General features: G+C 40.5%; 1 protein-coding gene, 1 long non-coding RNA gene and 1 pseudogene across 5 annotated transcripts; 2 read left to right on the top strand and 1 right to left on the bottom strand.

The window, feature by feature from the left end:
- Window positions 1-5,695: 5,695 nt before the first annotated feature.
- On the top strand, window positions 5,696-12,495 carry LOC143481139 (uncharacterized; annotated as a pseudogene). Its single transcript, XR_013121958.1, has 7 exons — window positions 5,696-5,770; window positions 6,477-6,605; window positions 6,694-6,885; window positions 7,043-7,190; window positions 7,296-7,500; window positions 10,308-10,418; window positions 12,365-12,495. The product of XR_013121958.1 is annotated as an uncharacterized LOC143481139 (transcript).
- Window positions 12,319-15,133, bottom strand: LOC143480535 (uncharacterized). 2 transcript variants are annotated; one of them, XM_076978284.1, is made up of 6 exons: window positions 14,836-15,133; window positions 14,276-14,556; window positions 14,004-14,194; window positions 13,827-13,920; window positions 13,548-13,659; window positions 12,319-13,434 (listed from the first exon to the last, which is right to left on the bottom strand). In XM_076978284.1, the coding sequence occupies exons 1-6, from the start codon at window positions 14,929-14,931 to the stop codon at window positions 13,429-13,431; spliced, it is 780 nt and encodes a 259-aa protein (XP_076834399.1). In that variant the 5' UTR covers window positions 14,932-15,133; the 3' UTR covers window positions 12,319-13,428. The 2 variants fall into 2 exon arrangements, with proteins under 2 accessions (XP_076834399.1, XP_076834398.1); XM_076978283.1 differs by having other exon boundaries at window positions 12,320-13,434; window positions 13,552-13,659.
- Window positions 15,134-15,270: 137 nt separating this feature from the next.
- LOC143480536 (uncharacterized) lies at window positions 15,271-16,651 on the top strand. Of its 2 annotated transcripts, none has more exons than XR_013121845.1 (3): window positions 15,271-15,534; window positions 16,117-16,301; window positions 16,520-16,651. It is a non-coding gene; the product is annotated as an uncharacterized LOC143480536 (long non-coding RNA). The 2 variants fall into 2 exon arrangements; XR_013121846.1 differs by having other exon boundaries at window positions 15,275-15,534; window positions 16,117-16,215.
- The last annotated feature ends 9,317 nt before the right edge of the window (window positions 16,652-25,968 follow it).

Below are 25,968 nucleotides of genomic sequence, written 5' to 3'. Positions count from 1 at the left end.
TCGGAGTGTATGGCTAATTTTAACTACTAATGTTATATATTTATAGTGCTTGAAAAGCACTATATTGTTATTCCTCATACTTCTTATTATTATTCTTCTTCTCCAAATCTCTTCAATTAACTCAACCTGAACCGCTTAATGTACACTCTGTTCCAACTGCGTTTCTGAGGTCTCGGCTCTGACAGGTGTGCTATCTGTTTTTGGAATCGATTATAGTTTTAGATTTTAATCAAATTTAGTTTAAAAATAAGAAAACCCCATTAAAATGAATGGTGTAATGTTCATAAATTCAAATATTAACTGCCATTTAGTGTGCTGGCACGAAAGTGATCAAAACTCTCCTGGATAAACTGCTGTAAAATCCTTACACATTCACCTAGAAGCTCAATTTAAATTTTAAATGGCAGATAAACCTGTCCTTTCTGGCATGCAGAGATATCTAATAATTTGATCAATCATTTTTAAAGTTATGAGCATTTGTTTGTCACTAAACACAGAAAGCTGCCCCATTAGCTCCCATGTTAATTTCTCTCAATCAGAATTGGCTTTTTTTGTGTTTAACTTGACATAAATCAGACACTATTGGGTCAAACCACACAAAAATACATCAATCATCAGCAAGCTGTCCTCTTTCACACAAACTCTCCAGTTAAGCGATAAGTTAAATGGGTCCCGAATTACGACTATTTGTTTGGATGGTCCAAATCACACTTAAGGCAAGACTCTACAGGTGACTAGGTTAAAAATTTTATCCAATAGCAATCACTGTGAAACTACATATATACATACTAACTACATAAAGATATACATTTTGAAATTTAATGGATTTGTATTGGAAACCATTGTTTACTTACTCAAAATCTAATCATATAGTTATCAGTGATATAGATCATCCCCAACGATAGAAAGACAAACAACAGCAAAACAGAACTATGTAATGACTAATTTTAACTTCAATAGAATGGAAACACAGCGCACACACTGTGCTCAGGATTGCATTTATGTTTCACGCTGGCGGACATGTCAGATGTTACGGCCTCTGCTTTTGATACTCTGATCATATCAGCTTCATTACATTGACAGTAAGATTGTGCTCTGCAGCCACAACCTCACCATACTAGTCAGCATGGCAGAATCACATTCACTAAAGGTAGAAATGGCCATACCTGTTGCTGCCTCAACCCTGCATTTGACAATACAATTAAATGTATAGGATATCACTACCTGTTCATCTCCTCAGGTTTAATGGGTGCATTTATTTTTTACTTTTACATAACATAAAATAGGTATGTGTTTAAAACTTTTATTCAAAAAACATTGTATTCATTCACTCTTATTCGTAATTTGTATTAAACTTAATGTTTTGTCCATTCTGCCACTAAATAAAAATCTGTAGTGTAAAAGTAAAACTGACAACAAATTGAAAGTCAGGGCACTTTATTAGTCTGTGGATCAGCTTCTTGTCTCTATCTCAACAGTCACTGATCTCAACCCTGTCCCATACCTGTATTATTTTTGTAAACCTGCATGTCCCAACCCTAACTCATGTGCTAAGAGCATCATTCACACGTTCACTTCAAATGCCACATCTTCCCTAGTTACACCTTGAAGACGCATTGATGTATATAGTTTTGCGGCGTCCATCTCTTTCACACAGACTTCACTCTAAATTCAAACTGCTGCAAAACCCGTGGTCTGATATTAATTTTAAACCCTGTACCTACACAATTAGGACAAATTAATCCACTAATTAGTTCAAACGCGCTTTGCTGTGCTGCGCATCGGTCCGCCCCGCTATCTAAAGTCTACTTATTTCTTATGGACAGCTTACGCATCGATGCACTGCGTGAAAGCATTTCATTATCTAATTGGTTTTTGCAAGTTTTCCCTTACATCTTCTCACAAGTGACAGTTTTTGTCTTTTCTGTGATTCTGTTAAAAGTAATACTTTCGGCGTTTTATATTATAAAGATACTGTAAAGCTAAACCAGGAAATGTAAGTGCATGTGACCACGTGACCCATCTGAACCAATCACGTTCTCAGAAATCGACACCTGCCAACGAGATGTCAGGCTTGCGTTTAAATCACCCTCTTTTCTTTCACGATTGGTTGCTGATAGAAAAGGAAATGACCATATTTGAATCAGTTATTCTTGTTCACGAGAAAGAGAGCTTTACAACGATACCCACGAGGTTGTTCATGCTCCGTAATGATGCTAACTTTTCATGAATTTAGAAAAAATCTACAGGCGCATCCAGACAAAGTTTAGATAAATAAACACCTAAATTAATCGCCTAAATTAAATTAATTAATTTGGATATTTTCTTTCCAACAGTTTGAAATAATTCATGTTACAGAATCAAAATAGCATAATACCTCAAAATCGACCAGTTCATGATAAAACAATGTTCTCGCCTTGAACAAGGATTCTCCAGTCAGTGAGACATTGAGTGTCTCAGTCCCCCACGCACACACTCGCACATGCATACATCTCTCTCATACCTACTCCACACACACATGCATATTGTACATCTTTCTCCGATACTCACTCACACAGACACGCACACAAACATGCATACATCTTTCTCACACGCACGTCTATCAAACCCACTACACACAAACACTACTATTAATCTCTCTCCCACAAAGGCGCCATCGGCGCTACACGCGGACACTGATGAGCACTGCGATTGCACGTTTTTTTCTATCTAGGGATGGGGCCGAGGAAAGTCTACCTTTTTGGTCTCAGACTTTTCTTTGGAGTTAGTGTTTAGATAAATTTTTCTGAATGTTCTTACATATGACATAAGTTTCTGCTTTTTCCAGTTGGTTTTTACACTTCTATTTTGTCAAAACTCAAAACTTCTCTAGTTTCTAATCTAATTTTTCTCTTTATTGATTTGTGTAACCCAGTGCTTCTCAATATGTTCCCAATCCACCTTATACATACCGCGATCGTCCGGGTCTGGCCACAACCCTTCGGATCGCATTTTCTCAAAACACCTTTTAACATACACCACTGTGTCCGATCTCACTTTCGGCACAGCGCGCTTCTCCATAGTATCAACCAAATAATCCTCCAAACCTTTAATATTATCCATGATGTAACTCCAATTTTTCAAACTACACCCAATTCACGTTTGCTTCAATTCGATTCAGTAAATTTTATCACTTTTTCGTTATACTCACTAGCGCTTTAATACCCCAGAATCAATTCAGTAAACTTTATCACTTTATCGTCGTGTTCGCAAGCGCTTTAATTCGCCAGCGCACACCCCAAGGGCGGACAGACACAAGTTAATATCTCCACATTCCAAACAACTCCAGCTCAACAAAGCTCGCGTGAGTTTCACTTCCAGCACTTAAATCGTACATCTAGAGTGTCACAAACCAAATTATAATTTCATGCATGAAAATAATGCAATAATTTTTGTTTTACTCTTTAACCTCTTATGAAATGTTTCTCTTGTGCTTGTGTACACAATGATGAACGTCTTTCTTGGGGGCTCATGCAATTTACTCAGGGGTTCAAATGTCCTCGCATAAGAGGCTCATAGATTTTATCTAGATTTTAAGTCCCTGGAAAGAGGCTTTTATTTATTATTCTAAGTCCTCAAACTGAGGCTCATGGGTGTGGTCCTAATTTATAGAACACCTCTTTCTCAAGGCTCATGTGATTTACCAGGTTCTAAGTCCTCCTTCTCTGAAGCTCATATATTTCACCAGATCAAAAAGTCTCTGAAAACAAGACTCATAATGTTTATTACATCGTTGTTTAACAACAATTTATATAGGCCTTTAGTCAGCATAAAACCACACAATACATGGGAATCAACCGAACACTGCAGATTCTCTCACACACACACACACACACACACACACACACACACACACACACACACACACACACACACACACACACGGAATTTTAACAAAACACACGGGGCCCCCAATAATCAAAATGGCGCGTCCTCCGGAATCCACAGGATTCCAGGCTACCTGCCTTAATTAAAACAACAAACTGGCGTGTCCTCCGGAATTCACAGAATTCCAGGCTACCTGCCTTAATTAAAATAATAAACTGGCGCGTCCTCCGGAATTCACAGAATTCCAAGCTACCTGCCTTAATTAAAATAATAAACTGGCGCGTCCTCCGGAATTCACAGAATTCCAGGCTACCTGCCTTAATTAAAATAATAAACTGGCGCGTCCTCCGATTGTTTCAAGAATAATCAGGCTACCTGCCAAATTTACTGCAGTTTACAGGGCGTCCTCCTAAGACTTTATGAGTCGTAGGGCAATCCTCCTGTCTATATATCGAATTTGTAACACGTATACAATTTCAATACTAAATTTACAGAGTATTTCGCCTCGACCATTCAGTGACTGAACTTTAATTTCGCCTATGATATATCAGTCAATAGGAGAGAATGGCTCCTTACCTTTTTAACAGGCCGCGCGGCTTAGTTCAGTCACCTCACGGACGGATTGACCTCCTCTCTAGTCCTAATTGCAGAATTCGACTCCAGTCAAAACCATCCTCTGTTACCATTTGTTGGGATATTTTTTTCTTGACCCAGATAGGCCCCAACACTGCCCCGATGAACCGATTGGTTTTGACTGAATTACCCAAGCAAAGTCTTAACACCAAAAGTTCTTTTAGATTAATTTATATGGAATATAATTGAATACAATATAGTCAAAGTATACGTGGTACAAACTCTCCAGTGCACTGGTGCTAGTTGCCTAGAAGTCTACCTAACCCAAGTGGATCTCAGCAGCGTCCAAGCAAAAAGTCCTCGTGCTGGGCGATGTCCTCCCTTTCATACCTCATCTCTAAGTTTCAATATCTGCCCCCACCTTTGCTACTCTTCCTTAGAGCCCCCCCTGCTCCTCTCTAGCCGTCCATCTCCTTATCTCAAACTGCTTGTGTTGCAGCTTACACTGAATAGGCCCATTCTATTCTCCTCAAGGCCATTGAGGCCTTCTCACTTCTGCTCTTCCATAGCCTTTCAGGAAAACATTAAGTTTAAACATTAAGTTATTCACCTTTAAATTTCTTTTTTCCAACACTTGACATGTTTCAATGCAGTGTGAAGGTGTCTTGACAATAATTAAACTTGATTTAATATCATTAACACAGCATTTTTAATATACTCAAAACCTTTCCCCTGTCTCCCTCTCCATGCCTCTCTCTCTCTCACACACACACACACACACAAAACAGCATTTTTGTAGTAGATAGTGGCTACCCGGTCCGTGTACTTCGTGGCCAACGGATTTTCGTTTAGGAATCAGAAAGCGAAAGACGGAAAATGCCTCGTTTCCCGTCTTTCGTTTCAAAATTATAAAACAGAGAACGGAAAACGAGCCATTTCCCGATTTTTGTTTTCTGATTAAAATTTAAAAATCGATTTTAAAAATCCGGCGTGGAAATCTGATTTCTCATGAGTTTTTTATTTATTTTTTGTATCTTGACCCGGAAATGATCGGAACTCTCACGGCACCCACAGACATTGGCGCTACGTTTGATTTGATTCAGAGCCATGATTCACACATACATCTAAGAAGACATGTCTTTGCAGGAATATGCAGATTTTATTGCAGAAAGCAGAATAAATGGCAAGTGCTGTAGGGATATCGCATCAATGTTATGCACCCACTTTGGAACAAGACGGGGTTTTTCTGAGAGGAATGTGGGGAGATGGTATGCTGGTATTCTGTTCAGACAGCCAGCTTGAAGTGGAGGTCGCTGAAGGTATTGCTGAGGTAAGCTTTTCATTGTTATATTTTTTATGATTAATGTTTTTTGTGAAATATGCAATGGCTACATTAATATAGCTAAAAAGCTGACTACAAGCTAATGGAAGCCAGACATGCTACAATTTGCAGATTTAATTGAGTGGCCCATTTAATTCCACTGTTAGCCCTGCGAGATGACCTGTCCAGGCTGTAACCCACCTGCCACGTTGAACTGGATACGTGGATAAAAATTTATGGAAGGACTATACACATAATTTATCCAAATAATATATTTTGCTAGTCACATTATTATTAGAGGTGTCAATTCCAGGTTCATAGATTAAAAGTCCTCACCAGGATTTTCCTCAGGCTTCCTGGATTGTGTTGATTCCACTAATTTGATCTGGATTGCTAATTAGAAAATCTAGCAAGCTTGAGCAAAATCCTGGTGAGGACTTTTAATCTATGAACCTGGAATTGACACCTCTAATTATTATCATGATAAGTATTAACAATCTTGCTTCTCCACACATTCCACTGGAAATGTAAAGTCATTTTTACCAGTACACTTCCCTATTTAGTGCCTCTATGGATAAACTGTCAGCTTCTGTGCTGAAACCTTTTTTTAAGTGACTATGTTGGAGATTGCAAACATAACAAGCTTCTAATTTTTTTTCTCCAAGCATGTAGTGACCTGTGACCCCCCCCCCCCCCCCCCCCCCCCCCCTTCTAGACTGGATCATCTTTTGGTCGAAAAATGATGACTGGATATCTTTCTGCAAAAGGCATTAAAGCTTCTGAAGGCAGAGTGGGCAAAGTGTTGAGAAGTATTTATCAACCTTATCATGCGGCAAGACAGCAAGTAATGTTAAATACCAGTTTTCCAGTAGAGCACTGGTGTTGAGAATCTAATCTTGCAAATATATTGAGCGTTTATTGTTTTATTTTAGGGTGCCCGAAATCTGAACCCCATACCCTACAATGCAGAATACATGGGTCATAAGCTCCACTTAGATCAAAATGAAAAACTTGTTATGTTTGGAGTGACCCATGTCATGGCTATTGATGGTTTCAGCAAGAAGATTGTCGGTCATTCCACCATGCCGGTAAAAAAACAACATCATTTACGAGGATGTGTACAGGTAAAATAACCTGACTTGTGCTACTAGTATTCATTTATCCCTCAGTCTGTTATTGTTCTGTCCAGTTTTAACTAAATACTTTTTTTATCGTTACTTTAGGAGTAGCTGGGGTGCTTGTTATAAACCTTTTAAATAAGTTTGCGTGTTTTATTTTCAGATCTGCTCTGCTTTCCTGTGGACTGTGGGATCAGGTCAGAGTTGACTGTGGGAAGGAGTTTTACCTGGCACTGTTCATCCAGGAAAGGCTGGCAGAATACAGATACAACTGTCAGAGGCAGCCCTACATTCAGACACCTTCTACAAGGGTAACAATATTTAAATATTTACTTTTTTTTAATTAACTTTCTTTTATAAACTAGTGTATTTCAGATGAGAACAAGCCTCATCATGCTGTTTTAAAATATGCACAGAACCATGTGATTGAGAGAATGTGGTCAGAGGTAAATGCCCGAGTCAACTATCCTCTGAAGACAGCTTTGGTACAGCTGGTGGACATGGAGGAACTGGACATGGAGGACAGCACATCCAAGTACTGTGTGTCAAACTTGACATGCCAGATAGCCAGGATTGGTATCACTAATGTTGTAGGGGCATGGAATGCACACAGGATCCCAGGTAGGATTCATTCCTTTTTACTGGTTCTGTTACAAGAATATTTTGTTAACGAAGCAATTTAAATTTAGTTTACCACTCTATAGTAAATTTCCATATGACTTGCACTTATGAATGTGTAGCTTATTTGCATATCTGTATATTCACTACTAACTGAAATTTTCAATAGATGGGGTAGTTTCAATTTATAATTGTGGGGATGTGCCTTGGGGTAGGCGCGACTCCACGGTTCACGTGGAGACATGTTCTACACCACTCTGCCACATCCAAATGTACCCTAGGCCAAAAAAACCGGCTTGCAATTCTAGACAGTGTCTTAGCCTGTCCTAAGTGGCCTGCCCATGGCTCAGAATGTGCCATTTTAAGCACTGTTTGTCTCATGCATGTGGGTACCACCAACTGCTCCACCTCACCCTTTACTCTGTACAAAATGTTATCTCTCAATTTAAACTGGAGCTCGTTCTTACCCAGAGTGTTCCCCTGATTACATTTCAAATATAGGGGTTTAAGAGACACATCTTGCATTTGAAGTTCCCTTATATTCCCTGGTAGTTCTCCTGCATTAGTTTCTGGAACTGTTAACGGTTCTGAAACGACTGTGCCCTTCACTTTATCATATCTTCGTTCCCTGCGAGACTTCTTAATTTTAGGAACTATATTAAATGGCACTTCCTGCATTAACTTAATATTATCTGCCTCATTTTGTTTTGCTTGGCTTCTGGTAACCACAAACGCTTCTGCCGTTTTTTGACTCGATGTTAATAAGTCTATCAAAATTGGTAAGTCTCTCCCCAGAACCACAGTATACGGAATTTGATCTAGGATGCCGACATTCAATCGGTACATTTGCCCACTTATTTCAATGTCAACCGCCGCTGTCGGGTAGGTTTGTTCCTCCCCATGTATACATTTCACTCTGAGCTTAAGCTCTCGTTTTACGTGAAGGTTTGGCACACATTTCGCCGAAACTAATGTCTGACTAGCGCCTGTATCTATCAGGGCTTTAACCGTTTTGTTGTTTATTTTTACATCCACCAGACTCTCCTTCGTATCCGCTACCGGTTTAAAGCTATGCTCTCTTCTAGGGGAATAACACAACAGAGCTGAACTCTGCAATAACGGGCATACGTTTATCTTACGTCCGAGTTGGTTGCAATTGAAACATTTAAAAACTCTGTCCGCACGGTTTACAATCGCGTTTCTATCCCTCTCTGGTTTCCTATTAGTATCACGCCAATGCCTTTGCGCGGCAGCCTTACTATTTTGCCCATTTGGACCACCCCTAGCCATACCTTCAGGCCTACCTGGCTCAACGCGGTAATGTTGTTTGTTGGGATTCCCCAACTTGAACTCTCCGTCGGCCAGTCTCGCCGCCGCGAATGCTTCCGCCATTTCCACCGCCTCTTCGGCCGACGATGGGCTTCTCTCGACAATCCAGCGTCTTAACTCGGGACTCACCATGCTCAGGTATTGTTCCAAGATAATCGTTTCTCCGATCTCTCCTTTAGTTTTTTCATTTGGCATCATCCACTTTTCATATAGCGACTTAAGCCTGGTGAATAGTTCCCTCGGAGTTTCGTCATCCTGGACCGTACAATCTCTAAACCTTTGGCGGTAGGTCTCCTTGTTTATCTCGTACTTCTGTAGGATTGCCTGTTTGATTTTACTATAGTCGCCTGTGTCGTCGGCGTCCATGGCGACGTAGGCTGCTCGGGCTTTGCCGTCTAACAGTGGGACTAGGTGTATGGCCCAGCTTCCTATCGGCCATTTAGCTACCTGAGCCATCCGCTCGAACGTCGTCATAAAATGTTCTATATCGTCAGTATCTTTGAGCATTGGCATTCTAGGAGTTGGCCATATCGCGCTCGTGCAGGGTTGATGCTGGTGCGGGAATTCTGAAACGCCTTTCCGTCCTCCACCGGCTGTGTAAGAACTCCGGAGAATTTGGGACTGTGTCGCTTCATACAACTCACCACTTTCCCCGGCTTCATGTCCACTTTCCGTGTGCCTTCTTTGCACTTCTTCTTGTATTAAATTGAACTGATGCTGCATTGTGCGCCACCGTTGTTCATTTTTTGCTGTTTCACTTCGCATGTGCTCATCTTTAGCCCTCTGCTCCGTGATAAAACTTTGTAGCATACTGCATACGTGCTCAATGTCTTTGCCCGAGTCGCTTGGCGTTATCTCCACTTGTCGACTCGACATATCGTCCTCCTCCGTCCTTGGGTCACTTTGGTCTGTGCTGTGCACGACGGGGGTCTCTTTGGAGCCATCCTTTCAATAACGGGGTTGTCTTGAATTTGTTACTTGTACAAGCCGTCTCCTGCGCCTTACTTCTACAAACTTACAAGACTTCTCCGCTGCCACCATTTGTGGGGATGTGCCTTGGGGTAGGCGCGACTCCACGGTTCACACTCTGAGAGACCAGGGTTCTCCCCGAAAAGATCAGGCCGGACTCCGAAGTAAACTTCACCCAGATTTTAATCAGTGCAACAGACGTGAACATAGTCCCTCGGATCAGATAAAACAATAGTAAAACCTCGTGCAATAAATGGCTCTGGCGACATGTCGGGGCACACTCGCTACCCCTCCAGGAAGGTCGTCCCTCGATAGAGCTTCTGTTCGGCCTTTTAAACGAGTAGCCCCGCCCCCAACCTTGTTAGACTGAACCAACATCTTGGAGCGGGACCACCCGTGCCGCCTGTTGGAACATCTATGCAATACACATGAACATGATAATACACCATTGTTTGTTAATCACATCCTGCATGGTTATGATTTCCTGTCTTTCCCTTGTCCTCCTCCTACAGGATCAGTAGGGCCCGTCTCCCCCCCTCTACTGCCGACCGTGGGCTCTACCGGCCAGCACCAGGGAAGCCCTGGAAGACGGTCCTCCCCCCCCTGAGAACATAGGACATCCGGTGAGCTATTAATCTGCATACCCATACATATACATACACACAGTCCAGGTGATGGGTCAAGTCTCTGACCCCATCACAATAATATACCTCGATTTGTCCTGAATTATTTGGATATCTTGCTATTTTGTGTAGATTTCCTTATTATTGAGTATATCTACAGTTGTGATCAAATTTATTCAACCCCCACTGAAATAAAGTGTTTTGGCCAGTTTGACATTGATTTTGATCATTTCAGTCATCTTATTTACAATTATATCAAAGAGGCACTTATAAATTAGACAAACATAACATAATATTTATGATGGAATAACCACAAATGTCTTTACTGTGCTCACATCATTATCAGTTTTATTCAACCCCCTAGTGACATTATTTTTTAGTACTTAGTATAACATCCTTTTCCAGTTATGACAGCTTTCAAGCGTGAAGCATAGCTTGACACAAGTGTCTTGCAGCGACCTATGGGTATCTTAGCCCATTCTTCATGGGCAAAAGCCTCCAGTTCAGTCACATTCTTAGGCTTGCGCACTGCAACTGCCTTCTTTAGGTCCCACCAGAGGTTCTCAATTGGATTTAAGTCTGGTGATTGCGATGGCCACTCTAGAATGTTCCAGCCTTTCATGTTCAACCATGCTCTAGTGGACTTGGATGTGTGCTTCGGATCATTGTCCTGTTGGAAGGTCCAACGTCTCCCAAGCCGCAGGTTTGTGACTGACTCCATCACATTTTCCTCCAAGATCTCCTGGTACTGAAGGGAATTCATGGTACCCTGCACACGTTGAAGCTTTCCTGTACCATTAGAAGCAAAACAGCCCCAAAGCATAATTGACCCCCCGCCATGCTTCACAGTAGGCAAGGTGTTCTTTTGTTCATAAGCCTGGTTCTTCCTTCTCCAAACATAGCGCTGGTCCATTGTCCCAAACAGTTCTAATTTAGTTTCATCTGACCACAGTACACTGTTCCAAAACCTTTGTGGCTTGTCCACATGACTTTTGGCATACTGCAGTCGACTTTTCTTGTTCTTTGGAGTCAGCAAGGGGGTGCGTCTGGGCGTTCTGGCATGGAGGTCTTCGTTATGCAGTGCGCGCCTTATTGTCTGAGCTGAAACTTCAGTGCCCACATCTGACAGGTCTTTTTTCAGTTCCTTAGCAGTCACGCGGGGATTTTTCTCCACATTACGCTTCAGGTAGCGCACAGCAGTCGCGGTCAGGATCTTCTTTCTGCCACGACCAGGTAACGTTTCCACTGTGCCCTTTAACTTGAACTTGCGAATGATACTTCCGATAGTGTCTCTTGGAATATTTAACAACTTCGCAATCTTTTTATATCCATTGCCATTCTTGTGAAGAGCAATAACCTCTTCTCTTGTCTTCTGGGACCATTCTCTTGCCTTCACCATGCTTGGAAACACACCAGTAGATGTCTAGAAGGAGCTGAGTATTACAGTCCTTTTAAATCTGCCTAATTGGTGCTTATCATGCTTGATTGCTGCTCGTTGACATCCACAGATGTTTTCAATACCTGATGGAAAACACTGGAATGAACCTCTGTTCTTAGGAGTGGTAGTCGTAAAGGGGTTGAATAATTGTGTCAATGAAGAAATCACAAAAAGGCAATTTAATACTTTATGACAAAAAAAATTGATGCTATCTTAGTTGCATTTAGTTCTTTAACAAGTCCTTGTAAGATTTCATTATGAACACAATTACAAATGTGCACTGAATTCCATAAAACCCTTCGCAGCATTGGGGGTTGAATAAATTTGATCACAACTGTAAATCTGATCAATGAACACAATCACCCCTTTGAAGGAACACTAAAGTAATAAGATAAATTCATAAATAGATTTGTAAATGGTGTGAATGTTAGTTATGTTCACTTTATTATAACAAGTAAATTTTAACTCATTTATTTGTAAACCCTTAAAACACACTTGTGTCATGCAGGAAAAGGAATACCAAATGAGCTGGCTAAAGGGGGGTGTCCTGCAAAACTTCCTGAGGACCTTCTGCCTAATGGTGCTGCTGCAGCTGACTTGTATCAGCGGGAGGTGGGATCAGCCTTGAAGAGAGATTCCGTTTTTGGACTGGAGCCTTTCCTCTCCGAAGAAGCCAAACAGTGGACTGAAATGGAGTTTGGTTCTCATTTTGACTTGTTTTCACTGTACCAACATGTGGTTCATCATAACTATGGACCCTTTAAAGATGCTGTTAGGTTTCTTATTGACATCACCAGACGTTGTGTGTGATCCATTAGTGGCATTCAATGAAGAAATGAGTAAACTTCTCCATAAAAAAATGTTATTGCAGAGAAAACTACAAGCTGTTTCAATTTATAACAGTTCAAATAATTGCTTGAAACAATCTTGTTTCTGATTGTTGGCAATAAAGAAGAACTTGCAATTCTCAAATTCTTTTTTTTAATTCTACTTTTGTGTAACACCCAAGCTCGTATATCATTTAAACAATGTAACATATCAATGTAACATTAATAATTACATAATGAAGTGGTAAACCGCAGTTACCAACTACTGTTCAACTCCCAAACCATGTTATAAACATCAAACTGTGCTTGAAACCTAAGGACAACCAAGTAAACAAGATTGTGATTACAGAGAAAACCACCCATCAAACAGGATGAGGAAACGCGTTACTGATAAGCTGCAGAGGTTGCAGGTTAATATATATGCCAACACCACCCAAGCTGATTTTATAAAAGGTTCCTTTGTAGGAAAACATGGTCAATTAAATTGGTGTGATGTTGGCTCTGCACACTCTTCAGCTTTGCAGTGACAAATGCCCATTTCTATTCAAACAATTGTACATGAATTCCACATTTATATTTCTTTGAGGAGAGAGAGAACAGCATGGAGACCCTTAACCTGGTGTACTCTACGATCAAAATCTTCAGCTCTGCATTTCAGACAGTGATCTGCAGTTAACCACTGCTCCACACATGTTCGGCATCCAACTAGAGACTCAACAGCATGTGGAAAACATGGGTTCCTCCATTAGACCTACAAGGTTTTAAAAAAAAGAAATTGATACAGAAAAATATGTGCCAGTTACTTTAAATGTAAAATAAGAAAATTAAACACCATTTATATTTGCTGAAATATGTAATGCATACAGACAGCTGGTTTATTGCTGAGGTGATATCTTGGAGGCTCTGAGCAGCTTGCTTTAGTTGGTCAATTTTGCCAATGACCCCTTGTATGCTCATACTGTCGTCGGCCCTTCGACTTAAATGTAGAACGACGGAAAATAGTGAAATCACCAAATGTATGAATATTTTTCTTATATCTGCCTATGAGGCCTTCAGGTTTTCTTTTAAAAAATATTTGCCAGGTAAACTTACTTATACTGTTTGCCCTTGTGTAGAGAATGAGTTTGACTTTACATACATTACCTTGCTTTAGCTGTTCTTCCATTCTGGAACTCCACAAAGTCATCCTCAGAGATTGCATAGACTTTTCTGGAGTTCTGTTTCCAGTAATGGGAACCTTAGGAGAAGACAATGTATTTTCTATATTTAATAACTTTAATGGTAAAATGTAAGAAGCAAGTTTTTGATCACTTAGCTTACTTCTTGTGCCCTCCGAGTCCACTATTTCATTTCCTTGGCTGTCTGTCAGGGTAATCACCTCCTCACAGCCCAAGGCATCCTTCACCTTCTGTGTTATTCCTTCCACATTTGCTTCAGCTTCCAAAAAGCGAATTATGACTGTTCTGGAAGTGCTGAGCTTATCATTTACTATTGTGGCAATATGGATAGACCTGTGGAGGAATTAGATAATGAAAAATATGGATGTAGAGAGATTTTACTACTAAAGACAAGTTAAATATTTAACAGCTAACCTTTGGAAAGATCTTGCTGGAAACTGGTTGCTTGCTCGTGGCATTCCAGCTGAAGGCCGTGGTGTGTCAGTCAGAGCAGAAGGTGAGGGTCGGTGCATGAAGGCAAATGGAATACCAGGAGTGGGTAGGGATCTACTTGCAGGAAGTGGACTAAGAACTGGATCTCCATGGACCTCATAATGACTGAGGTGTGAAAGATTTAGGATGGAAAAATGTCCTGCTGGCTCTGGAAATATTGCAGTGTTTGCATCATCTGTAATGTACAGACTACTGCAAGTAACCTGTTTAATTTGGAAAAATAATTAAATTATTAAGTGCTAATTATTCACAGATTTTATGTTATTTAGAACATAAACATCTGGACAAAATAATATTGGAAACATTAAATTCTAAATCATATTTCAATGTACTTTAAGTGCTTAAACGTACCACAAAGTTACTTTTAGCTAACATTAGCATTAACTGGATCACATGCCATTAAGCTAACCAAGGCTCCATAAAGCTAAAATAAATATTCTTATATGTAAATATATCAGTTACAAGTTGAACAGTTACGGCACCTGAAAAATCCTGCATATCTTGTCCACAGACATGTCATCTTCCTTAAGTGTAACACGTCCGCTTTCTCGAAAAAGGATATAACTGCCCATTTCCATCCCACCTATATCCAAAATACACCTGACAACGACGGAAACTGCAGCACGCCCTCTACTGGCACGAAACTGTCAAATGTTTCATGACAAATGTTTCAAAAGTGCCGCGAGAGTCCGATCATTTCCGGGTCAAGATACAAAAAAAAAATAAAAACTCACCACAAAATGAGAAATCAGATTTCCACGCAGGATTTTTAAAATCCATTTTTTTAATTTTTTTCAGAAAACAAAAATCGGGAAATGGCTCGTTTTTTGTTTTATGTTTTATAATTTTAAAACGAAAGAGGGGAAACGAGGCGTTTTCCGTCTTTCGCTTTCTGATTCCTAAACGAAAATCCGTTGGCCGAGAAGTACACGGACCCTACCCCTCCCCGACCCTCTCACTCAGTGGTGAAAAATTGTTACATTGCCCTAAATTCCCACGGGGGCTGAGCCAATCAGAGCCCTATAGAGAGAGAGTCGCGTCAACTCCGTTCACTCCAATGGACCAGTTTTTTACAGCAATGGCGGATCGTGGAGCCTGTCAATAGTTCCCGGAAGTTAGCAGCAAATACGAGCAGCGCAGTCAAACTGGAGCAGTGGACCATCTGTGATACACTTTTACAGGTTAGTACGCTTAAAAAATCAGATTGTGTATTATAAGGACATCAGAATCAAATTAGCATGTGCATTAAAATGTGAATTAAAGAATTTTAGTGAATTATCCACCTCTTAATAAGCAGATTTAGGGAACTAAATCTATGCTAAGACAACGCGAATACGCTTAGCGAGATTTCACATTAACGACCGACAGCCTATTAATTGTAAATTCCTCTCTTAATGCCATTTCACCTAAACGCGATGTTTTTGCGGGGTAGCTATAAGTATTGGTTAAATATAACATTTGAGTGTGATTGTAGAGTGTGTTGGGTCGAGGAGGTGAAATGAGGATATCCATTTTGGAGTACCAACTAACGTTTTATTTCCTTTAATTTTATTTATTTATCCTTTTATTTATTTTATTTTCCTTTTTATTTCGTTTTATTTATTTTTATTTTATTTTATTAACGTATTTCCTCAGTTTTTGAAACTGCTGGATATAAAAGACGTATACTATTTAGTGTGATTAAGTTTTAAATATTCTATCACTTAAAGAAATAATATAATTATTAGGAGTTCATACTTATTATACCTGTGTCAACACTATAGCTGTGATCAGCAGCTATGGGCCCTGTCTTTACAGGTCCAGTGGTGCATCGTAGTGCAGGGGGGTTCCTCTTTCTGAGTGCGGGGCGATGCACAAAAATGGTGAGAACAGCATCTGCTCTCAGCCTAGTCTTGCCCTGTTTGATTTTGATGAACTGGTCTGCCTCAAAATGTGCCTGCAGAGTGATGTGAGTTTACTCCTCACACATGACAACTCAGTTTTGTCTACCCATATACATATTCCATAGTGGGTGAATACACAGTATTAGAGAACACTTACTGGATACGTATACACTCATTACACGTATAAAAAACAACCAAGGATGTGCAACAAGTTCAAATTCATATCACATCAATACTCATAATAATCATTTTCTCCTGTATTTTTCTCCTCTCTCTCTTTAAGCCAAAGAACCATAGGGGATTCAATGGAGCCTGCAACTAGATAGCACCCTCACCCTGCACCCGAGTCTGTCTGGAGTCTTAGATTTTTTTTTGTTCACTATTCTGTATTTTAATAAATCGGGCATTAAGCTTTCCAATAGTGTGTTTATTGTGAAAAGTGCAAATGCAGTGTTTGATGATTACCTCACATATATATTTGCTGTTGTAATCTTTAGTGAGGGTAAGATTGCTCCTGCTTAGTTGAGACAACCATTTTTTTCTCCTCTCAGTATCAGTGGGGAAACCATACATTTTTGCTCGATTGGAGCATCCCCATGCAACACAGCAAACCATGGTGGACACTACACAAACAACACGGAGGAAAGGACCCAGAAAAACTGCTTGACATGATATTCATATTTGAGATTATTAGAGATTTATTTAATGAATTAATTGCTGTAAATAAGTGTGTATTAAAAAGACAAGATATATATATATATATATAATTTATCTATCTATTTTAATGTCATATACTGTCTGGATGTAAATGTAATGTGTTTTAATGTACCCTTTTAAAGCATATTTCTGCACAATGAAGTCAAAGAAAATTTTCCTTCTGTCAGAAATGTACATTAGTCATTTAGATTACTTAGGTCACCAATCCATGGGATTACAGAAATTACCATGAATGTTAGAAATTAATCTCATCTGAATTTCTCACCCCTTCCTGTCCTCTAATATATAAATGAACGTATTATATAACAATTTTAAAACAATCAAAGCATTAAACAGCAATGTGCTCTAAAATTAGCCTAAAGTTGGTTTATGTTCACAATAATCTCAAATCGCAGTTCTGTCCCTCTGTGTTTATGCGCTCAAATTGAACTTCCTGGAACTATCTGAAGCCTCCGTGAATCACGGTGACCATCAAGCGTTTTGAACTTCCGTTGTCGCGACTCTCTCTCTATACGGCTCTGGAGCCAATCAGGTGTGCGAGAACTTCCAAGTGAATATGCAAGATCAAGATGGGGCTGAGCCAATCAGGTGTTGCGAGAACTTCAAGCGAATATGCAAGATCTATATAAAACCCTCTGCCAGTGTCAAAACTCCTCACATTCAGACAGTTCAGCTTGCAAACTTGCTCTGTGCTTTTACTACAACTTTTAACTTGCTATTACCAGATCAGCAACCAACAGCCTTTTTAAAGGCTCATTAACCTTTATACTGCATTATATTATTTTATAATATATATAAATGTTTTTATATTATATTATACTATGCTATATTGCATATATTCTGTTACATTCTTTTCATAGTCTTTTCAAAGGCTTATATATTATATTACATGATATAATATTACATTACTATATTTACTATATTAAACTTTGAAAGGTTCACAGCCTTTTTCAAGGCTAGTGTAACGTTGCTAACTAGCAACTCACAGCTTTTTTTAAAGTTTATTGTTATTTGCATATTACAGTATTGATAATAGTAGAAGTGTACGCTTTATAATAGTACATACATACAATACATTTACAATAACAACAATTTATAGCTAAATAGTTATAGGTCAGCCTTTTTTATTACATATTGTATCTGGTACTACAATTTTGTGATTGTAGCATTATATAATCGCTCCAGAGGCACAGCAACAATTGATTCTGATATTGTCAAACAAATTGACACAGAAAGACAATACTGGCGGGAAGTTTTGAAAAGAGCTGTTGCAGTCATCCAGTTTTTGGGGGAGAGGGGACTTGCTTTCAGGGGAGATGATGAGCTATTAGGATCAGCCCACAATGGTAATTTTTTGGGCATCATAGAACTCTTAGCCAAATTTGACCCATTCCTAGCTGAGCACCTCCAAAGGTTTGGAGGTAAGGGAAAAGGTTCTGTGTCCTACTTATCATCAACAGTGTGTGAAGAATTGGATCCATTTGATGGGACAGAGAACAAAGCAGGCAATTGTTAATGAGATCAAAGAATCAAAATACTTCTCTGTTATAGTTGACTCCACTCCAGACCTTGCTCATGTGGACCAACTTACTTTTATTTTCAGGTTTGTTAATAATGACGGACATGTAGTTGAGCGTTTTCTAGCTTTTGAGCCTATTGCAAACCATAGTGGGGACAGTTTGGCAGAGTGTGTCGTTGCTATGGTGGAGAATCTGGGCTTAGACTTATCCAACTGTAGGGGCCAGTCATATGATAATGCAAGTAACATGTCGGGAAAGTACAATGGAGTCCATTTACAGTCAACCTTTCCAAATGTCTACATAGCACGTAGACTTTTTTTGACTGTGCCTATCACAAATTGTGAAGGGGAGCGTTCATTCTCCAAACTGGCTCGTATTAAGAATGAACTCAGCTGCTCCAGTGCCGACGGCACTAGAGGAAGCGGGTAGGAGTAGTAGGAGTAGGACTAGTAGGAGTAGGACTAGTAGGAGTAGCCTACCAAGAGGGAACTGAGCCCTCGGTAATCTATGCAAGGCCTCAGACCACCGTCCTTCTTCTTTACGAAGAAGATGCTGGCTGAGGCAGGCGAGGTGGATGGAGTGATGGGGGGGGGGGGGGGGGGGGGGGGGGGGGGGGGGGGGGGGGGGTCCTGTGCAACTCTTTGCCCAGGGGCCCAGACTATCCTTAATCCGTCCTTGGTCAGAGGTCAGAGTTCAGGAAACGGCTCCCCTGTAACTATCTCAGCATCACGTACCGCTTCACTCCTGCTTTGATTATATGACCTTCCAGAACAAATGCGAGTATTTCTGTTTACTTACGTTTGGTGACTGGTTGCAAATTAAATGTAACCAAGCTGTGCTGCAGGTTGATACTTTAAACAGGTTTGTTGGCTTGTTTTGTTTATTCTGTGATTACTTGAAATTTGAAAGTTTGTGTCTGGGGTGCCTCTTGTTTCCTCTGCTGAAGGGTTGAACATATGCCAGTTTCATCAGGAATGACATGCCCGCACAATCACTTTAAAAGGCATTACAAAGCAAAGGAAAGTGTGTGCGCTCGTTTATTTCCAGTTCATTAAATCATGACATAATGGAAATTAAGGGGAACCTTTGCTATTTTATCCAAATGAGAAGAGTATTAGATTGATTTTGATTTAACACAAAAAATGTAGAATTTACTGGAAAGTATAGGAAAAGAGGTGTGTGTGTGTGTGCTCGTGATGTTCGGCGTACTGTTGTCTGTAAACATCGATGTTTTGTCAAACTGGACGACGGCGTGGAGCTCCTGCCTTAGGTCACTGTACTGTAGCCGTGACTATTATTCAGCCCAGTGTTCAGATAGAAAATATATATAGGACCTATGCCATTATTTCCAGGGTATTGTGTTTAGGGAACTGAGTTAGACAGCCTTCAAACGCACTGACCAGGAGTGCTTTGCTCCGTCACCGTAATGTCCTCGGAAGTGAACTGCTGAAAAGAAATGTAACGCAAGTGCTGCATATGTGACTATCCTGTACCGCGTCTAATTCGGCTGTGTAGAGTACTGAAGACCATACAGATTGGATAAATATGTTCATTCTTTTGTATATACTTTTTTATTGACATTAATTTTCGTTCGTTGTATTTTGCTTTGTTTGGTTCCTTTTTTTGTTTTGGGTTTTTATCAGAAGACATTTATCAATATAATACAATAATAAAAGACAATGTTGTATTTCACAGTGGTGTAGACTTAAACAGTACACATACGTATTGTTCTGTTCGTTATCTTTGAGTATCAGGTACCATGAATCATTCAGCAAAATTATTCGAGTATTTTAATTTACAACAAGTGACTTGAGTATTTAAAATGACTACACAACGTCCGTTCATAGTTCTCTTTCAGTGATTTGGAAATGTTTCCGGGAACTGCGATGCTGTTTCCTCTCTAAACAAAGCTCCCGTTAAGTCAACTGCCAAATCAGATTTCTCATGCTTTGACATACGCGCAAAAGCCCACAAACCAACAACTTCTGGCCTAATGAAAGTGGCTGGAGCTGCAATGCGGTATTTCTGCCACCAGGGGGCAGACGTTACGGTTGCTGTCTCATTTTATGAATTAAACGAGTCTGGGCTGAAATTTCTGCGTGTAAATCATCACGACCATAAGAAACAAAAACATAATGGTTGTAAAAGTTATGTCCCCATGCGACAGGGAGTAACCGAAACCAAGCTTATATAGTACTCTAGTACTGTTAGAGCTCTGTTTGCATTTACACTACACTGATTGACTGAAGTCATTTATTTGTACAACATACCCAAAGGAGATTCAAAGTACATTACATAATAAGAACATAAAGAATTGATCATACGTTTGTCTGCAGATTCTCTTTAAATCATTACAATGGTCACCATTTTCCTGTTCCTGACTGGATTTTTGTGGATTGCATTAGTCAATGGGAAATAAGACTCTATGGGTAGAGTAGCCATTTGATATATCAAAATATGAAAGTATTTTGAATCGCTAAGAGTTAGAAATATCTGCAAGCGGATTATATACAGATTACAGATTAATGGGCTGTTTTATCAAACAACCAATTTTTGCTAATGTTGATTCTACTCGTAGCAGTTAGTCAAGACCACAGACTGGTAGACCCTGGTTTGAGCAGTGAGCAAGGGCGTAGGAGCGGGTTTGACATTGGGGGGGGGACACATTTGCTATCAAATCAAAGCCTACCCTATCCTCTAAAATATTACTATAAACTGATTCCACTGTAGGTAAGGTAGTTAATCACTGTATTTATTATTAGCCTTTATTAAAAACGGCAGCTACATGTGGTACAAACAACAAAGGATACATGCACACCAGATAGAAGGGCCAATGTAAATAAAAGAAAATACAACTTGCTAGCTACTATGACTTAACAACAGAGCTTGATGGCAAGCAGTGGACAAAATTCATGCAAGTTAGCTATAATATATGCAGAGTATTTACCTTCTTCATGAGGTGTCTGTTATTTACCCCCCCCCCCCCCCCCCCTTCCTCTGCCTTCCTCATAAAAAATTATTTGATTGCTTGCTATATAGCTATGGCTTTATAAAACATCTTATAACTTTTTCCTCCAATAAGGAACCAGAACCCTTCTAGTTTGAGACCTTACATTTACACAGAATGAATAAGCTCCAGGACCCTAAGGTTTGTTTGCAGCAGGAACCAAGGAATAGTAGGTTTTATTTTACAGTACAAAGAGTGATAACATTTAGGGGCATGTGAAGTTCCAGAGGACAGTTATCACCTCTCAGTTATCGGACAGTGAACCCTGTAATTGGCCAGCACATTGTGTTGTACTCAATGCTGTGCTGGGCAATGTGCAAGAAAACCAGATGATTGGCACTGAATGCCTCTAAAGCAACACTGGAAACTGACCGTGTATCTCTGTCTGCCTTGGTCATTAATGATGCTAAGTAAATTACATTAAATTGATCTTCAATCTCATTCAGAATCATGCTTTCACAGACAGACATAAACAAATACACAGTCATACCTGTAGTATGCTTTACATGTGCAGCTGGCCACAGTTGCTAAAAATGCTGAGTGCCACAGTTTGAACATGTTAATCTAGAATGAATAAGTACATAAATTAATATATTAGCCCACATAAGAATTAGGGAATATAAGGCAGATACAGGTGAAGTGTCAGGACCAAGATTAGATTAAATGAAATGTTAATGTGTGTAATTATGTGTATTATGGAGTGTTATGTGCATTGAGATGTTTTATGGCATATGGAAACAAGCTTCTCTGTAGCTAGGCTGTCATGATCCTCTTTTGTCTAATGTGCTGGCCTGAGGGATGGTGCCGGAACAGGTGAAAGCAGATCAGGGTCTGGGAATGACGGGTCAGTTGTAATTTATTCTGCACACCACCTGATTCTAGAAGTGTACAGACCCAGCAGTGTGGGAAACGTAACACAAATGGTCTATGACAATGCATCGGTCTGTGTAGGTCATGCTTGGTGACATACAGTTGTGATCAAATTTATTCAACCCCCACTGAAATAAAGTGTTTTGGCCAGTTTGACATTGATTTTGATCATTTCAGTCATCTTATTTACAATTATATCAAAGAGGCACTTATAAATTAGACAAACATAACATAATATTTATGATGGAATAACCACAAATGTCTTTACTGTGCTCACATCATTATCAGTTTTATTCAACCCCCTAGTGACATTATTTTTTAGTACTTAGTACAACATCCTTTTCCAGTTATGACAGCTTTCAAGCGTGAAGCATAGCTTGACACAAGTGTCTTGCAGCGACCTATGGGTATCTTAGCCCATTCTTCATGGGCAAAAGCCTCCAGTTCAGTCACATTCTTAGGCTTGCACACTGCAACTGCCTTCTTTAGGTCCCACCAGAGGTTCTCAATTGGATTTAAGTCTGGTGATTGCGATGGCCACTCTAGAAATGTTCCAGCCTTTCATGTTCAACCATGCTCTAGTGGACTTGGATGTGTGCTTCGGATCATTGTCCTGTTGGAAGGTCCAACGTCTCCCAAGCCGCAGGTTTGTGACTGACTCCATCACATTTTCCTCCAAGATCTCCTGGTACTGAAGGGAATTCATGGTACCCTGCACACGTTGAAGCTTTCCTGTACCATTAGAAGCAAAACAGCCCCAAAGCATAATTGACCCCCCGCCATGCTTCACAGTAGGCAAGGTGTTCTTTTGTTCATAAGCCTGGTTCTTCCTTCTCCAAACATAGCACTGGTCCATTGTCCCAAACAGTTCTAATTTAGTTTCATCTGACCACAGTACACTGTTCCAAAACCTTTGTGGCTTGTCCACATGACTTTTGGCATACTGCAGTCGACTTTTCTTGTTCTTTGGAGTCAGCAAGGGGGTGCGTCTGGGCGTTCTGGCATGGAGGTCTTCGTTATGCAGTGCGCGCCTTATTGTCTGAGCTGAAACTTCAGTGCCCACATCTGACAGGTCTTTTTTCAGTTCCTTAGCAGTCACGCGGGGATTTTTCTCCACATTACGCTTCAGGTAGCGCACAGCAGTCGCGGTCAGGATCTTCTTTCTGCCACGACCAGGTAACGTTTCCACTGTGCCCTTTAACTTGAACTTGCGAATGATACTTCCGATAGTGTCTCTTGGAATATTTAACAACTTCGCAATCTTTTTATATCCATTGCCATTCTTGTGAAGAGCAATAACCTCTTCTCTTGTCTTCTGGGACCATTCTCTTGCCTTCACCATGCTTGGAAACACACCAGTAGATGTCTAGAAGGAGCTGAGTATCACAGTCCTTTTAAATCTGCCTAATTGGTGCTTATCATGCTTGATTGCTGCTCGTTGACATCCACAGATGTTTTCAATACCTGATGGAAAACACTGGAATTAACCTCTGTTCTTAGGAGTGGTAGTCGTAAAGGGGTTGAATAATTGTGTCAATGAAGAAATCACAAAAAGGCCATTTAATACTTTATGACAAAAAAAATTGATGCTATCTTAGTTGCATTTAGTTCTTTAACAAGTCCTTGTAAGATTTCATTATGAACACAATTACAAATGTGCACTGAATTCCATAAAACCCTTCGCAGCATTGGGGGTTGAATAAATTTGATCACAACTGTAGCTGCCCCACATTGTAATGAACATGGTGACAACAGATTCTATGATGGCGGTTTAGAACTGGATCTTCAGCTCATGATGCAGGTTGAACTTCCTCAGCTGAAGCACAAACTACATCCTCTGCAGGGTTATCTTGATGATGGGACTAATATTGATGATGGAGCTAACTTCAGGTCCTTGGTGAATGTGGCATCCAGGAACTTGAAGGACTCAAAGGACTTGAAGGATCGTGAATATGTGCAGGGCTGGGGAACTTCTCCTGAAGTCTAATGTCATCTCCACTGTTTTCCCTATGTTCAGCTCCATGTTGCTGTGGATTTGTGAGGACAGCAGTGAGGAGAATTCATAGCCCTCTTGAGATGAACTTTCCCAATCTCCTTGGCTGTTTTCTGCCAGCGAGGATGCTGTTGGATGTTGCTGTTTGAAGCCAGCACTCCAAGTTAAATGAGTTTGCTAAGTAATTGTGCTGGGCTTGTAATATTCAATGCCAAGCTGAAATCCAAGAACAAGTGCATACTTCTTTAGTGTTCAGGGTGTTGAAGGATTAGTTGAAGTCCCATGTTCACCGTGTCATCCACCAAGCTATTGGCCCAGTATATAAACTGCAGGGGGTCCTGCAGGGGGTTGTGTTTCTCAAAGTATTTCATGATGGTTGACATCATTCTATGGAGCTTGTTGGAGAAGCTTTTCACAGTTTCTTTATTCATGCGATTCCTTGCCCACCCCCACTTCTATAGGCTTCCTGCTTGGTTTGTTGCAGCTGTTTCAGTCTGGCACTAAACCTGGGCCCATCATTGTTGTGTTTAATGCAAGTCCTGGTGGGAACACAGAAGTCATCACAAAAGCTGATGTAGGATATCATCGTATCCAAGTAGGCAGCTTGTAGCGTTATCAAGCACAACCTAGTCTGTTAATTCCAATAACACAAGTCCCCAGTAACATATGCAATCATATGAATACCATCAAGAATGAATCAGAATTAAGGTAAATTAATCCAGTTATGCCAGAAAAAATATTAAGGAAACATTTTCCATTCGTCTTTTTGAGTTATGCCAACTGCTGAGTTGAGTTTGATCCAGTGACCGTATATATACGGTTGAGCGTGAGACACACTCATTTGACTGTCTTCACACGCTCTCACACCACACTTCCGATTTCTCACGCCGAAAAATATCGTTTATTTACCTCTGATCCATATCTATGATTCAGTGAGTTACTACTTCTGTAACGGGGGTCCTCAGACGACAGAGGACCCACGGGGTTTTTGTTTGATGGGCTCAGGAGCAAACTCCAAACACAAACAGTGAACTGAGGCCTCCGCGAGGAGCGGGAAACGCAGAAAACAAAAGCAGAGAACAAGTCTCTGAAAATACCAACTAAAAAACACACGGAGGCAACGGCTCGACGTGTCGGTACAAAACTGGCGCACAAACGAACAAAACAAGGAAACCTAAGAACCAAAAACACACGGAGGCAATAACTCAACGTGTCTGCACAAAACAGGAGCACAAACGAACAAAACAAAGAAACAATGGTACAGGAAGGAAACAGCGAAGGAAAACTTGAGGTAGGCCAGGAAGGGCGCAGGAGAGAGACTCGAAGAGTAACAGGGGAAAGACTAAACAAACGAGAGAGTAACGCACTAAAGAAGAGCAGTATACCGGCTGGCAGTACGAGCGAGAGGCAACGAACAACTCAGCAGTGAGGCACTGCAACTGTGCCTGTTAAATAGGGGAAGGCACAGCTGCAGGTCCTCACCGCTGATTGCGTCTCGTTTGCGCATTCAGTCTAGCACTCCTTGTAGTGGCGACCGGGGGGACGGTTCTGGACCCAGCCCTGACAGACGTGGGTAGAGTGCGCCCTCTTGTGGCGATAGGGGGAACGGTCCTGGGTCCAGCCCT

This window comes from Brachyhypopomus gauderio, chromosome 17 (genome assembly GCF_052324685.1).
Source record: "Brachyhypopomus gauderio isolate BG-103 chromosome 17, BGAUD_0.2, whole genome shotgun sequence".
In the NCBI taxonomy this organism is placed as follows: Eukaryota; Metazoa; Chordata; class Actinopteri; order Gymnotiformes; family Hypopomidae; genus Brachyhypopomus; species Brachyhypopomus gauderio.
Note: the sequence above shows the minus strand (reverse complement) of the source record. Positions and strands in the feature narration are given on the sequence as shown.

What these genes read in the sequence shown, in the direction of transcription:
- LOC143480535 (XM_076978283.1), bottom strand. Translation starts at nt 14,931, where the DNA reads ATGGAAATGGGCAGTTATATCCTTTTTCGAGAAAGCGGACGTGTTACA. An exon ending in AGATATGCAGGATTTTTCAG is followed by an intron (nt 14,557 to 14,835) that starts GTGCCGTAACTG and finishes CAAATTAAACAG; the next exon opens with GTTACTTGCAGTAGTCTGTA. An exon ending in CCAGCAAGATCTTTCCAAAG is followed by an intron (nt 14,195 to 14,275) that starts GTTAGCTGTTAA and finishes ATTCCTCCACAG; the next exon opens with GTCTATCCATATTGCCACAA.